The sequence below is a fragment of the Octopus bimaculoides genome, chromosome 1 (genome assembly GCF_046866305.1).
Source record: "Octopus bimaculoides isolate indiv1 chromosome 1, ASM4686630v1, whole genome shotgun sequence".
Taxonomy (NCBI): Eukaryota; Metazoa; Mollusca; class Cephalopoda; order Octopoda; family Octopodidae; genus Octopus; species Octopus bimaculoides.
This window is the reverse complement of record NC_142928.1, coordinates 196,502,929-196,518,430: the sequence shown is the minus strand read 5'-3', so window position 1 is coordinate 196,518,430 and position 15,502 is coordinate 196,502,929. Positions and strand designations below refer to the sequence as shown.

The 15,502-nt window shown below is 38.3% G+C and overlaps 1 protein-coding gene across 1 annotated transcript; it reads left to right on the top strand.

Annotated features, from left to right (window-relative positions):
* Positions 1-5,215: 5,215 nt before the first annotated feature.
* Positions 5,216-11,932, top strand: LOC106867644 (putative ATP-dependent RNA helicase DHX35). The gene is made up of 2 exons (XM_014912574.3): positions 5,216-5,686; positions 8,762-11,932. The coding sequence occupies exons 1-2, from the start codon at positions 5,306-5,308 to the stop codon at positions 10,469-10,471; spliced, it is 2,091 nt and encodes a 696-aa protein (XP_014768060.2). The 5' UTR covers positions 5,216-5,305; the 3' UTR covers positions 10,472-11,932.
* Positions 11,933-15,502: the final 3,570 nt, after the last annotated feature.

The window sequence follows — 15,502 nt, the reverse complement described above, 5'->3', positions numbered from 1 at the left end:
TGGGAACAGTAAGCAAAGATATAGACAAATGGCTGAAGGAAATTGAAATAGAATTCCCGGTTGAGCACCTACAGAAAGTTTGTCTTTTAAGGACAACAAAGATTATCAGGAGAGTTCTAAGCTTTCGAAAGACTATCGAAAACGTGCGAATACCTGAGGTTACAGGTAGTAACTCGCAACCCACATAAATCCGACCAGGAATAAAATCAAACCTGAGCTTTGTTTCAATAATAATAATGATTATTATTATTATTATTTCAAATTTTTGCCACATGGACAGCTTGAGGGAAATGGGGCTGAGTCGATTGCATCGACCTTTGTGTTCAACTGGTATTTGTTTAATCGACCCTGAAAGGCTGAAAGGCAAAGTCAACCTCGGCGAAATTTGAACTCAGAACGTAAACACAGGCGAAATGCCATTAAGCATTTTACCCGGCACGCTATCAATTCTGCCAGTTCGCCGCCTTTAAAGAAAATAATCGATATTTATTCGAAAGACAACTGATTGATATATATATTCTTTTGAATTAGAGATTACTCTTATTCTTTTACTTGCTTCGGTCACGAGATTGTGGCCATGCTGGAGCACTGCTCCAAAAAATTTAGTCGAACAAATCAAGCTATCATTTTAAAAGTCAGGTGCTTATTGGCGAACAGCTAAATTGCTGGGACATAAACAAACCAATACAAGATGTCAATTTGTAAGACGAAGAAAGAGATGCACAAACCACCACCACCCCACCATCATCCACCACCACCCACCGACACACGCGCGCAAGCATATTAACATACCACTTTTTTTTTTTGCTGTACAACACACTCAGATTGTGAACAGGGTGGGGCTGTAGGCAAGGGACATAACTCTCAATAAATCCCACGTTTATTTGTCTTCTTCCCCCCACGACATCGTTTCGTCTTTTACCTTGAAACAGGATGTGACACTTCCTCACCTCCAGCAACAAAAAAGCTATCACCATTTTTCAATACCCGTCTTTTCTGATGAACACAATTATTAGATAACCAACCAATGATCTAATATCCGGTGCAAAACTGATACCTAAAATCGCCTGTAAATGGATCTATAACACTGTCCAATGTGGTATCCATTTAAGAACGTTTCACTAAACGAACAAATTGAATAACGAACGGTTTTTCTAAAGAAGATTAGACTTGCAAACTGAACTGAAATTTAGATCAACAAACTACGATCAGAGTGGAAGCCCGTTGACCTATCAAGTTGAAATTTGAATAACAGACCTCGAGAATACAGTTCTATATTTAAGAGATGGGGAATTATGTACATTATTTACATTATTTACATTTTGACGGATATTTGTCCTCATCTTGTTTGTTGTTAACACAACGTTTCGGCTGATATACCCTCCAGCCTTCATCAGGTGTTAAAATATAGGAGTAGAAGTTACTATGTGCTGCTGTTTGTATCCACCTGCTTGGTTTGTTCAGATACATCACATGTTAAATTACGAATCTGTCATAATCTGATAAATACAAATCGTGAATTGGTCTACGTATAAAGAATACCTAACCCCTAGACTGGGGAAATGGTCAGCTATAAGTGTAAGGATGCGCTGATCCAAATTTATTAATAACTCCTTTATGATATTCCCCAATATAAACAGTGTTGATATAACTTGGTTAAGAATAAGATGGTGTAGTATTCCTCTTTCCTTGTAGCATTTTAATCGATCAAGAATGAGATTGATTAAATATGCATAATTAATGCAGTGCATTATTTGAAACGTACGTAGCTGATTAAATCATAAATATCTCCATTCCTTTGATTGTTTACTATATGTATGTATATGTAGACGACATTTAAACAGCAAATCTAACTATTTCTCCATAGATTGAAAACATATCGAATAGCTTTAAATGGTTTTCCAACGATATTCAAGTTCTCATTAGAAGTTCTCCCAATTCGTGAGCAACAAGTACCCAGTCTGTACCCAAGGAAACAACATAATCCAGTCACTTCAAGATCTGGGCTTATTCGCTTGCATTCAATGGATGTTTAACACTTTGTAAGGGTCTAGCTTGACCCTGCCTGAGATTTGAAATCAAATCCCCCGTCCTGTTGTTTGTCAAAATGAGCGGGAAATCTTCCACACTAGAAGATTGATGAGGAAACACTCCATCCCCTGTACTGGTCAAGGAAATGTCAGTCCTTTGTTTAAGGTTTCACATACATTACTGACCATAACCGATATAACAGAGAGAATTTTCTTTCTCTTCTGATGTATCGGCTATGACCAAGGAGCAACACCAGCTCTTAGGTCAGCCAGACCAAGGAGCATCACCGGCTCTTAGGTCAGCCAGACCAAGGAGCATCACCGGCTCTTAGGTCAGCCAGACCAAGGAGCAACACCGGCTCTTAGGTCAGCCAGTCCAAGGAGCATCACCGGCTCTTAGGTCAGCCAGACCAAGGAGCATCACCGGCTCTTAGGTCAGCCAGACCAAGGAGCATCACCGGCTCTTAGGTCAGCCAGACCAAGGAGCATCACCGGCTCTTAGGTCAGCCAGACCAAGGAGCATCAACGGCTCTTAGGTCAGCCAGACCAAGGAGCATCACCGGCTCTTAGGTCATCCAGACCAAGGAGCATCACCGGCTCTTAGGTCAGCCAGACCAAGGAGCATCACCGGCTCTTAGGTCAGCCAGACCAAGGAGCATCACCGGCTCTTAGGTCAGCCAGACCAAGGAGCATCACCGGCTCTTAGGTCAGCCAGACCAAGGAGCATCACCGGCTCTTAGGTCAGCCAGACCAAGGAGCATCACCGGCTCTTAGGTCAGCCAGACCAAGAAGTATCACCGGCTCTTAGGTCAGCCAGACCAAGGAGCATCACCGGCTCTTATGTGTCAGCTATGATCAAGAGCAGCACTTCGCTCAACATGCGAAGAGGGGCTTTCAGCTGCAAGAAAGGCGATGCCACCTTTATCCTTTCTTCCTTTCTAGTCAGCACCACGACTACCTTACTCTTTCCATCTCTACTGACAGACAACCTTTTTCTACATACCAACTACTAACCAGCGATTCATCCTTGTCGTCACTATCGCTAGAATCACTATTGTCTCTGTAACAGTCTGTCCTTCTTGGTGTTAAATCTTCGATGTTCACTGGTTACTCCGGCGCGAGAACCTTGAAGCGTAACTTGACCCTTACAACTTCATCCAGCACATGAGCGGCGTCCACGGGGAACTAAGCCAACAGTCCACACATCAAACTTTATAACAGATGTAAAGCTACGTGGAAGACATTTTGAAATTTCTTCGTCCATTGCAAAATGAACAGCCTTGATCAATTTTCCAACTTTATCGGGGCCCACAATGTTGGTGGTGGAGGTGATCGTCGTCGTGTTTAGCCTTTGATCAGGCCCTGATCCTGCAGACTTTATAATAAGACGTTCTAAATATGACCCTCCTATCACATTTTTGTTACCCATTTGGTTTAATATAAAGATCTTCATCCCTTAACAAAAACAAAATAAATACCAGCCTGTTGGATGTTAACAACTGTATAGAAAACGAATATGACAAAAAAAATTTGCGCAAATGAACCGGGAGGGGAGGACTTTCTGAAAATTCAGAAGATCCGATTTTTCCGTCAAAAATTTTCAAAAATCGCATTTTGAATTCCCCCCCCCCCTCCCCACCTTCATTTTTCACTTTTTCCAGGAATTTTTTTTTTGCGAAATACGTAGAAAAATACGAAGATAACGATTCTGGAAGAAATTTGTATGTAAAATTTCAATTTTTCAATGATATATATATATATATAGAATTGGGAGGGGAGGGATTGGGGGTATATATATATATATATATATATATATATATATATATATATATATATATATATATATATATATATATATATATATATATATATATATATATATATACCTCAATCTCTCCCCTCCCATATCCTACAGCCTTGGCCTTCAAGCAGGCTATCCACATGCTAGGAATAACAGCCAAATCTCACAAAACTGCGATATTGAAATTGAAATTTTGAAAATGCGATTTTTGAAAACATTTTTCGGAATCGGATCCTCCATAACCAAAAACATGGGATTCCCTCAAAAAAAAAAAATCAATATATATCCATTTTACCGAAAGTTATGGCAGAAAAATCAGATCTTGTGAATTTTCCGAAAGTCCCCTCCCAACCCCAAACCCATCGTTTGCGCAATTTTTTTTTTTTTTTTGTCATATTCGTTTTCTACACAATTATCAAGCCCCCTGCAGTCTGAACTTTTTGTTGTTTTTGTTAACGGGTAGACACAATGTTATTTTCCAATGTGATCGTCTTTATTTTTATATTATTGGAAATTTGTTCTCAGTGTTCGCAACTTCACATTCATCGGCCCAAGGGAGATAATAAAATATTTAACTTATTATCTCCCTTAATTCTTACTTTGCTATTTAACAAAACAATTAACTTGATAATAGCATTATCAGTGTTAATGAGATCTTTGTTTCTCGTTGACGAAAAAGTAACGAAATTGAAATTTCAAAATAAATTATGGAAGGAATCGAATCTTTATAACTGAAAATACTGGAATCAATATTTCTTATTTTTCCGTTTGTGTTTAAACATTTCCAAAAATTTGTTTCCAATTAAAGAAAACCTCAACACTTTGGATCTTTATTGCTCTGTTCCAAACTTTTCCCGGTGTCACATAACACATAGGAAAATATCTGTTCAGTATCGATAATTCCAAATATGGAATGTACTAAAACAAGGAATGGTGAAATAGTTTTTCCTTATTATTATTTTTTTAAATCTAAGATGATATATCCTTTAATGTGTTGTACCACATTTTGCAACTCGATTATGCAAGAAACTGTGTAGAAGCTGCTAGATTGGTAGAAATAACTGCCAGACATCCCTCAAATTACGTCTTCTTTCTTAGAAAAAAAAACACGTTAGAGAATAAAAGCCGGGGGAACAAAAATAACTGCTCATCTTTATTTTAATTACTACCTTTTTCTTAAAGTTTACTTGTGTAATTTTTTTCTTTTACGTAAATGGTGTTATTTTTCCCAACAAAATTTTAATTCATTTTGTAGAATTAAACTAAGATTAATCTTTAAAACGTACGTGTGAAACTTAAAATCTAAAGTGTAGAAACGAGGGTAAGTTTTAAATAATTGTCAATCACAAACACGTTGCCCTGATTTCGTAACGTCTCTACACAATTATAACAAGGGATTGCCTTCCTCATTCACCGGTTTTCACCGCCGGTGAAACACGAACTCATGCTTTGATTTCGAATCCGGACTAAAGTTATGGCAACATTCAAACCAAAGTTTTGGCGCCCTGGAGATGAAGATCCGAGATCTATCCTCCAAGAGGAACGAGTCTATGAAAGTGGAGAGCAATATGCTGTCTATAATCCTTATTTATCGATGACAATTCAACAACAGCGGCAAAAGCTGCCCGTTTTCGCTTTACGAACTCACATTCTTTATTTGGTGGAAACGTATCCTGTTGTTGTTATTGTCGGTCATACCGGTTGTGGTAAAAGTACCCAGGTACCACAGTATCTGCTTGAGGCTGGTTGGACTGGACAACGTTACAAAATCGCTGTTTGCCAACCAAGGCGTGTGGCCGCTGTTACTTTGGCCAAAAGAGTCTCAGAAGAACGAGGAACAATGCTCGGTGATGAGGTCAGTTTGATGTTGATGTTATTGTTGTTGTTGCTGAATATTTAGTGACGAAGGTAACAACACGATGTTGTATTAAGTTATTTAAAATATTTAGTCTCGTTGACAGTCATTTGAAGGCAGTTTTCTAGTTATGTCCCATTATGTTCTGAGTTCAAGTCCAGCCAGGGTCATCATTGTTACCTTTCAATTCCCTTAGTTCAGTAAAATAAATGCCTGTCAGATATAACGAAAACTTTGGGGCAATTAATTGCACTCTCTCCGACAATAATTAACCTCTGCCTAAATAATAGTTTGTTTTATTTATTTTTGCGTAAATAATAAAACGTGGTTTGTGTAGAGTCGATGCCCTTTTCGATTCCCTGTTGAAACTGTTTCACTTCATTTAAAATAGAAATATAGTTTCCTATTTTATAATCATGAATTACCACACGACTTCTAATTAAGAATTATACAGTTAATCAGACGGTAGTGAGTTCAGAGTTATAAATTTAGAATGAATAAAGTAGCTAACCCAGACTGCTGGTCAAACAAAGGTGCCACCTCTAGCAATGTAATGAGTGAAACTCCAGCTTACTCTACTAAACTGTAACTAGGTGCCATACAGGTATATCGTAATATTGAGTTGCTACCTTTGGGAAAAATTGGAGTTTAGCGAATGAATTAAGGAATCCGTGGAGGGTCATTTGACCAGCTAGAAATAGTAACCAAAATTCCCTCAAATTATGCCGTTTTTGCAAAGCCCATGGGTCGTTCATAGATGGTAATGGTCAAACCACCATTGGTCACCATTGCTCTGGATGTGGTCCGCTGACTTTGGCTTCTGTGATTCAGATTCAACGGATAAGATTTATCTCGAATTCCTTTCATGTTAAACAATCTGTGGCCATTAAAAGCCCAGCTTTAACAAACTGTTGCGTTTATTTACAATCCTGTTCATATTTTATTCTTTGGGGTAGAGAACTTTGTTAATTCTCCAAAAGGAAGGAAAGACGGTGTTTGGGCTATAAGTGCAATTAATTGGAGGTAAAATACAGTAAGAGTGAGGAGAGACAGGTGTAATATACGGATATATGAACCATTACAATATTATGATATTATATTCGGGTAATGGTTTGTAATTAAATAGTTTAGAAAAGCAGATGCTGTTGTAGTGGTAGAAGAGGCACAGAGAAGACACAGTATGTCTCTGAGTGAGTGGTTGTAGTAGTAGTAGTAGTAGTAGTTTAGTTCCATAAAGGTGTTGTTTAAACCATTATTCTTGTCCTTACCAATTGATAATATTTTGTATTTCTAACCTTAATGTCCGTTGATTTAATTATGACAAATAATCGAGAATTTATATTTTCATCGTGAATGTATCTCCTTTCAGTTTATCTCTAAGGAACATCTTCTGACTGTTGCCCAGAGATAGGGGGAAAAGTAGTTATGTAGGTAAATGGTAGAATGGTTATGAATAGAGCAACTTTGATCTGGGATCTTCTCAGTAAGGCCTGACCTTGGGCTAAACAGCCACAAAATACCTCCAGCAGATTTGATCCCAAGACCTATCAATTGGTAACACTCTTGCTCATCCTCACAACTATTTCATCTTGATGACTTTCCGTAGATTTAATTAGAAACTAAACTGAACTCATTTGTTGTAACCTGGTGAGAAAGACTATACTAAATATTTAATTAAACAACTCATGTCTAAATATCTAATCAAGCAGAGTGTGGTAGCTGTTATGTCTAGCAGGTCAAACTCGATAACTCAGAGACGCCAGCCACATCAAAAACAATAGTTAACATATTTAATGTTGAGAGCATTGAAAATGTAAATAGTTGTGTGGTAAAGAAATAACACCGTTTGAATCTCTAAATAATAATAATAATAATAATGATGATGATGATGATAGCTGAAATAAATGTTGTTTGATTTCCCTAGTTGCACTTTACATTGTATAGAGGGAAGCATTATCATCATCATTTTTGGTAGAAACTCTGCCAAATCAGACTGGAGCCTGGTGTTGCCATCCGGTTTCACCAGTCCTCAGTCAAATCGTCCAACCCATGCTAGCTTGGAAAGCGGACGTTAAACGATGATGATGATGATGATGATTTGTTTTCCATAGGTTGGATGGTTTGATAGGAGCTGGCAAGGCTGGGGAACTGCACCAAGATCCAATTGTTTCTTGTGGCATGGTTTCTATGGTTGGATGCCCTTCCTAAAGCCAACCACTTTACACAGTGTAACTGGGTGCTTTTTACATGGTACCAGCACCAGTGGGATCACCAAGTAAAGATCCTTCTATTGTAATAGATAGTTGTCCTCCTGACCATCCCAGTAGGACAAGTGAGGAGAGTAAAAAAGAATTACCATAAGAAGTACAGGGTGAGTGCATATGCCAGGCTTTGTGGCTGGTAATGAGTAGAGAAATACTACACACACACACACTTCAACAAGGGACTGTAGATTCTCCTCTTTCAGTAATTTGTGTCTTTCCTTGGATCTAAGAACACCAAACTGATATAGGACCTTGTTAGTGAAAATGTTTAAATATGAACCAAAATAATGAAGCACTTCTTTATAAGTAATAAGGATATCATTTTGAGACACAGGCATGACTGTGTGGGAAGGAAACTTGCTTCACACCCTTAATATGGTTCTGGACAAATGTCTTCATCTTTTTTGTGTAGACATGGTTTAAACAATACCAGGTGCATGTCTGGAATTCCATGGACACAGGACCAGGCCTGCCATGAATGTGAATGGCTGTACATGTCCGTGTGCCCTTATTTATATGGTGTCACTTTATATGTCTTCTGACTTAACTGTTTGACAAACAGAGACTGAAATAAGCACTGGGGTCAATATGGTCAACTAAACAGTGCTCCAGCATGGCCACAGTCTTTTGATCGGAATTCATTAAAGAATAAAGCCTATTTAATATTTAAGTGTGTTAATGAACTAATTAAGTTAATGTATCTCAAAATACTAATTAAAATGTCCTGATTATTATAATTGAATTCAATTACAAGTAACCTGTAGTTTGTCTTCTAATTTTATTAACAAGAAATTTTTTTCTACAATTCCAGATTGGTTTTCATGTTAGGTTTGACCAGTGTTATGATGCTGAGACGACAAGTATCATCTTTCTTACTGACGGAATGCTGATTCGAGAGATTTTCTCTGACCCTCTGCTCACAAAGTACAGTGTGATTATGGTAGACGAAGCTCATGAACGCACTCAACACACAGATATCCTAATTGGGCTGCTGAAGAAGATTTTAGCTCGACGCAAAGATCTTCGTGTCATCATTGCTTCTGCGACACTCGATGCTGCCGAAGTTAAAAACTTCTTCAATACCAATTTAACAGATAATCCCAAGTTGGACACTGCAACAATTCTTAGTATTGAAGGACGAGGTTACCCTGTGGACATCCATTATGCCATTGACCCTCTGCCAAATTACGTCCAGGCAACTGTGGAGACAATCCTAAAGATTCACCATAATGAAGTCCCTGGGGACATTTTGGCTTTCCTCACAGGTCAAGATGAAGTTGAAACTGTTGTTCATCAATTGATACAAGAAGCTAGAAGAATGGGCCAAGATGTCAAGATGAAAATGAAAGTATTACGAATGTATGGAAGCCTACCAGCATCAGAACAGCTAAAGGTGTTTGACAGAACAGCAAAAACCACACGCAAAATTGTGGTTGCTACAAATATTGCTGAGACTTCTGTCACAATTCATGGCATTGTTTTTGTTGTGGATTGTGGTTTTGTCAAACTGCGTGCTTATAACGCAGAAACTGGTGTTGAAAGTTTAATCACTGTACCAATATCTCAAGCATCTGCAGACCAAAGAGCTGGCCGTGCTGGCCGTGTCCGCCATGGAAAAACATTCCGACTCTATCCAGAATCAGAGTACAATAAGCTGTCAGCAGCAACAGTTCCAGAAATCCAACGCAGTGAGCTTTCCCCTGTGATATTACAGTTAAAGGCCCTGGGTGTGAAAAATGTACTTCGGTTCAATTTTCTCTCTGCTCCACCTGCAATGAATATGTTGCACAGCTTTGAACTGCTCTACGCACTTTCAGCATTGGATGAAGATGGAGACTTAACAACACCACTCGGTATGAACATGGCGGAATTTCCTCTCTCACCAATGTTTGCGAAAATGCTTTTAACAGCTGCTGACTTTGAATGCACAGAAGAAGCATTAACCATTGCATCTCTGATGCAGATTGAAAATGTTTTTGTGTCTCCAAGTAACGAAAAGAAAGCTGCCGAACGAGCTAAAACGAAATTTAGCGTCCACGAAGGGGACCATATTACTATGGTCAATGTTTATAATGCTTTCCTTGAACACAATAAAAGCAGCCAATGGTGTGCAGAGAATTATTTAAACTTGAAGGGACTGAATCGGGCTTGCAACATTCGCAACCAACTGAAACAAATGCTAAAAAAGTTCAAAGTTCAGTTAGTGTCATGTGGTGATAACACGGAATTGTTGCAGCGATGCATAGCAGCAGCTTTCTTTGCAAATGCTGCTCGTTTACATTATGATGGCACTTATCGGACAATTCGAAACAACCATTGTTTATACATTCACCCAACGTCCGTCCTTTACACAGACACACCACCTCAGTGGGTGGTGTTTAATGAAGTCATACAAACGAACAAGGACTACATGCGAGACATCACAACCATCCGACCAGGGTGGCTCTGTGAATTGGCCCCACATTTCTTTCAGTTTGGTACAGAATCAGAAATTGCCAAAAAAAGGGCCAAATTTACCTGAAATATTTTCTCATGGATCAAGATTGTTTTGTTTGTTTATATTTATGCAAAGTGTTTGTTTCACTTAAGCAAGTGGTTAACAACTTCACTTTGCAATTATATGCTTCTGGGTTCAATCCTGCTGTGAGGTATCTCAGGGAAGTGTCTTCTCAACTCAAGCCCTCTCAGGGAAATTCTATTGACAGGTGCTTGTGTTAGATGCCCTGTACCACTCCAACAACAGTATACTCAGCCACATCACCCACTGGCCATTTACTACCTTTTGCAGGGTCTACTCCATTGTAAATACAGCAAATCTTTGCTGTCCTTCTTGCACTGCACTCACACACAGAAACAAACGTCTCAGGGGCTGCTCTTTCTCCTAGCTCTAAGCCATGTGTGTGTGTGTGTGTAGATCTATATATGTATATATCTGTCTATATTGTATATATATATATATATATATATATATATATAGATATATATATATATATATATATATATGTATGTATTCACACTTTATGCCTAGATTGTTAATTTTTATATTCACATATTTGGTTATGTGTGTGTTCACACATTATACATCCATGTATCAATACAATACATATCAATTTCAATAAATATTCATGTCTTCATATGATATTTGTGTGTGTTTATAATATATATATATATATATATATATATATATATATATATATATATATGAATAGCCAGTGGAGTACCCCTTGTTGAGTAATTACTACTTCTGAGATTCTGCTATCCAGGAAACATATGTAGTCTGGATTTTACCTGCTCCCTTCCCTCAGTTGCATTCATAGCAACCCCAGATGCTATCCATGAACTATAAAAAAAACTTTTTTCAGCTGATTGAACTTCTGCACCAATAAACCACGATTGTTCCTGGAAGTTGTTTTTTGATATCTTCTACGGACTTGCTTGAAGCTTACTTACTTCCTACACCTTGATCCTTGGATCTTACATTTACATATCATTATATATATATATATATATATATATATATATATATATATACGCACACACACACACATTGTTACATATATAGTCACCTTTAAATATGTAGAGATCATTTAGTAATGTTATTGTGAAGTTCTGACTTTGTTGGACCAGAGCAACCATTAAGGAGAGAGAGAAGGTCACATCAGTGGTCAGTTGAGTGGACTCAATAAACTGAAATGAAATGCCTTGTGCAAGGACAGTCCCACCCGAACCACTTGGCCATGTATCTTCATTCAGACACAACTATTATAAAATAATATACATATAACATTTATATGTATTTATATTTTTGTTATGTATTTGTTGTTATTCAGCAAAGATAATGGTGATGAGAAGATACAACAAGAAATAGTCTACCATCGAACTACAACGATTTAATTTCATTCTTCTATGCTGTGAGTTCAATTCCTATCAGGTCTGAATTTGCTTTTCAGTCTTTCAGGGTCAGTAAAACATTTAACATCAATGTGATCTTCTCCTTTCATTATTTCAATCAGCTGAAATTTTTCATATATTTTTGCTTTTTCAAACAAATGTTTGTCAATTAGATTTGGATATTATTATTATTATTATTTTGGTTTGGCTCAGGTTTGGTGTTGTTCCTGGCAGGAATGGCCGATTACTACCTATAACGTTAGATATCCACAAGTTTCCAGCAGTCTTTCAAGTGCTTAGAACCCTCCTGATGATCCTTGCTGTCTTCCCTAAGAGACAAACTTCCGAAGGAGCTTTACTGGGCATTCCATTCCAATCTCCTTCAGCCATTTCTTTATATTTTGGCTAACTCTTCCCAACGCATCAATTATTAGGGGCACAACCTTTACTGTTCGCATGCTAAATATTCTACCTGTTTCTAATTTTAGGGGATTGTATTTTCTTTGTTTTCGTTTTCTTTCTTCACAATCCTGGAATCAAATAAGCTCCTTCCTTCAAATTGCTGGCCTTGTGCCAAAATTAGAAAGAGACTACTAATTAGTGGCTGCTTCTGTTTAATCTCCAAGACTACAGCATATTAAAGAAAGATTCCTTACATCATCATCATCTAGGATCCATTTTCCATGCTGACATGTGTTGGACGGTTTGACTGCAACTGGTAAACCAGAGAGCTACACCAGGTTCCAGTCTGATTTGGAATGGTTTCTATGGCTGGATGCCCTTCCTAACACCAACCACTCCAAAAGTGCAATCGGTGCCCTTTATGTGCCATCTTGATTACAAATCAAAAGACACCCAACTTTGGTCAGTTTTCTGAATTGAGACACAAAATCTTACTTTCGTTCCCAAATCTATAAATTTCTTTGATGTGATATTATCTTTGCAAACAACAGGACTGTCACAACGTCCATTTGTTTTACTCCAGAATCTTGAAATATAAAAATTTAAAGAATCTTCTACTTTCACGTTGATGCTGACAACAGGGCCAGGACTTTGGTTCAAGAACCTTTAATTCTCAGAATTCTTCATAGGCCAGGATAATCTTTCATTTATGTTGTGGGGTTCGTTTTAACAATCATTCACAACATCCAGTCATTCACAACATCCATTTCTCACCATAAAAATGGAATCAGATGTTTTAATGGAAGAAAGTCTTATTTTCTCCACAAATTGCATCAAAATTCCAATTTCGGTTCCTTGTCAGACTGTTTTCTTTTACCCCGTAAATAAAGATGAACTCCAGGTTTCCCCACTTGTATTTGCTGTTCCATTTTTTACTAAGAAGCGTCTCAGAGAAATTAGATTTGGTTTCAGCAGGTTTATATAGTCTTAGTAAAGGGAGGTAACTTATAAGTTAGCTCCCTTGACCAACTGAGGAAGTTCTAAAATGCAAGGACGCTCATAGTTGAATCTTAGGTTCGATAGATTTACAACTGGACATGCTATTTGCAGCTACTATATAATACGCTGTATGTAATATGTATCATATACATACGTGGTTGTATGGTTAGAAGCTTACTTCCCAACCACACGGTTTCTGGTTCAGTCCCACTTCGTGGCACCTTGGGCAAGTGTCTTCTACAATAGCCTTGTGAGTGGATTTGATAGACGGAAACTGAAAGAAGCCCGTGATATATATATATATATATATATATATATATATGTGTGTGTGTATGTTTGTGTTCCCCATCATTGCTTGACAACCTGTGTTGGTGTGTTTACGTCCCCAATAACATTAGCGGTCCGGCAACAAAGACTGATAGAATAAGTACTAGGCTTACAAAGAATAAGTCCTGGGGTAGATTTGCTTGACTAAAGGCAGTGCTCCAGCATGGCCGCGGTCAAATGACTGAAACAAATAAAAGAGTGTGTGTGCCGACGAGAGAGAGCAGCTTTGCTTGACGTTCGACTTGCAAAAAACAGCAGCCTTCATTCATTTTAAAAAATGATGACGTTTTCGATAATCTTGGATCTACATTGAGTTTGGGCAAAACAAGACGGGCTACTTGCAGCTTGGACATAGGACTGCTGGATCAGGGCTGGTCTAGGACTAAACAGTTGTAGACTTCTCATAATAAAAGATTGACATTTATCATCATCATCATTTAGTGTCCATTTTCCATGCAGTTTGATTGGAACTGGTAAGCTGGAGAGCTGCACCAGGCTCCAATCTTATTTGGTTTGGTTTCTATGGCTGGATGCCCTTCCTAATGCCAACCACTCCAAGAGTGTAGAGGTTGCCTTTTACATGTCACCAACACTGTCCATGATTATGATTTCACTTGGCTTGATGAGTCTTATCAAGCACAGCAAATCGCCAAAGGTTTCAATCACTTGTCATCGCCTCTGTGGAACTCAACATCCAAAGATCATGCTTCACCACCTCGTGCCATGTCTTCCTGGGTCTACCTCTACCACAGGTTCCCTCCATAGTTAGAAACCGGCACTTGTTTACACATTTGTCCTCATCCATATGCATCACATGACCATACCAGTGCAGTTTTCTCTCTTGTACACCACATCTGATGCCTCTTACGCCCAGTTTTTCTCTCAAGATCTTACACTCTGTCGTACATGCACACTGACATTGCACATCCAGTGAAGCATACTAGCTTCATTTCTTTCAATCCTTCACATGTCTTCTGCAGCCACAGCCCATGTTTCATTGCCATGTAGCATAGCAGTTTGCACACAGGCATCATACAATCTGCCCTTCTCTCTGAGAGAGAGGCCCTTTGTTACCAACAAAGGTGGAAGTTCACTGAGCTTAGCCCAGCTTATTCTTATTCTAACAGCTATACTCTCAGAACTGCTGACTTGGTCACCCAGATAACAGAAGCTATCAATTATTTCTAAGTATCCCCACTGACATTTGCTGATGTCTATTTTCTGTATATTTCTAGTGTTTATTGTACCTGTACATCTGCCACACACAAAGACTATGTTCTCTGTTAACCTTCCTCTGATACTGCTGCACCTCTTATGTGTACCCAGCTTGCACTGGGTACATCTTATGGAGCTTCTACCTACACCTTTTCTCCAGATTGAAGAGATTTCTGCGTAAAGAATCTATAGTTAAGTGCTAAGACTCTCTCAAAATTGTATAATGGGAAGAAAGATTATCCAAAATATGCCATTGGCGATTGTAACACTTAACTGTATGTTTTTCATGCAGGAAGCATCCCTGAGAAAACTTGCCATGGCATTGGTTGGTGGATGACAGAATCGCTAGGGTCTCAGACAAAATACCTTGTGGTATTCCTTCTGGCTCTCAGTTGAAATCCCACCAAGACCAACTTTGCCTTTCTTCCTTTCAATGTTGATAAAATAAAGGGACCAGCAAACTGCTCCAATTGCTGTCAGCTCACACTCTCCTTAAATTTCAGGCTTTCTATTTCAATTAGAAACATTGAATTTCATCATCATCATCATCATTTAACGTCAAGCAAGTGACAAGCAAATCTGTGGTATTAAGCAGAATATTTGCTGTAGCCCATCTTTTCATACCAAGACAAAACAATGTACATGATAATATTTCCAATAATTTAAGATCAAAAGCCATGAGAGCTCACTTTATATGTCTGTAGTAGTGAGTCCATGT

Bases quoted from the DNA above. Each gene is read 5' to 3' on its own strand.
- LOC106867644 (XM_014912574.3), top strand. From the start codon at position 5,306: ATGGCAACATTCAAACCAAAGTTTTGGCGCCCTGGAGATGAAGATCCG. The intron at 5,687-8,761 runs GTCAGTTTGATG...CTACAATTCCAG, and splicing joins GAACAATGCTCGGTGATGAG to ATTGGTTTTCATGTTAGGTT.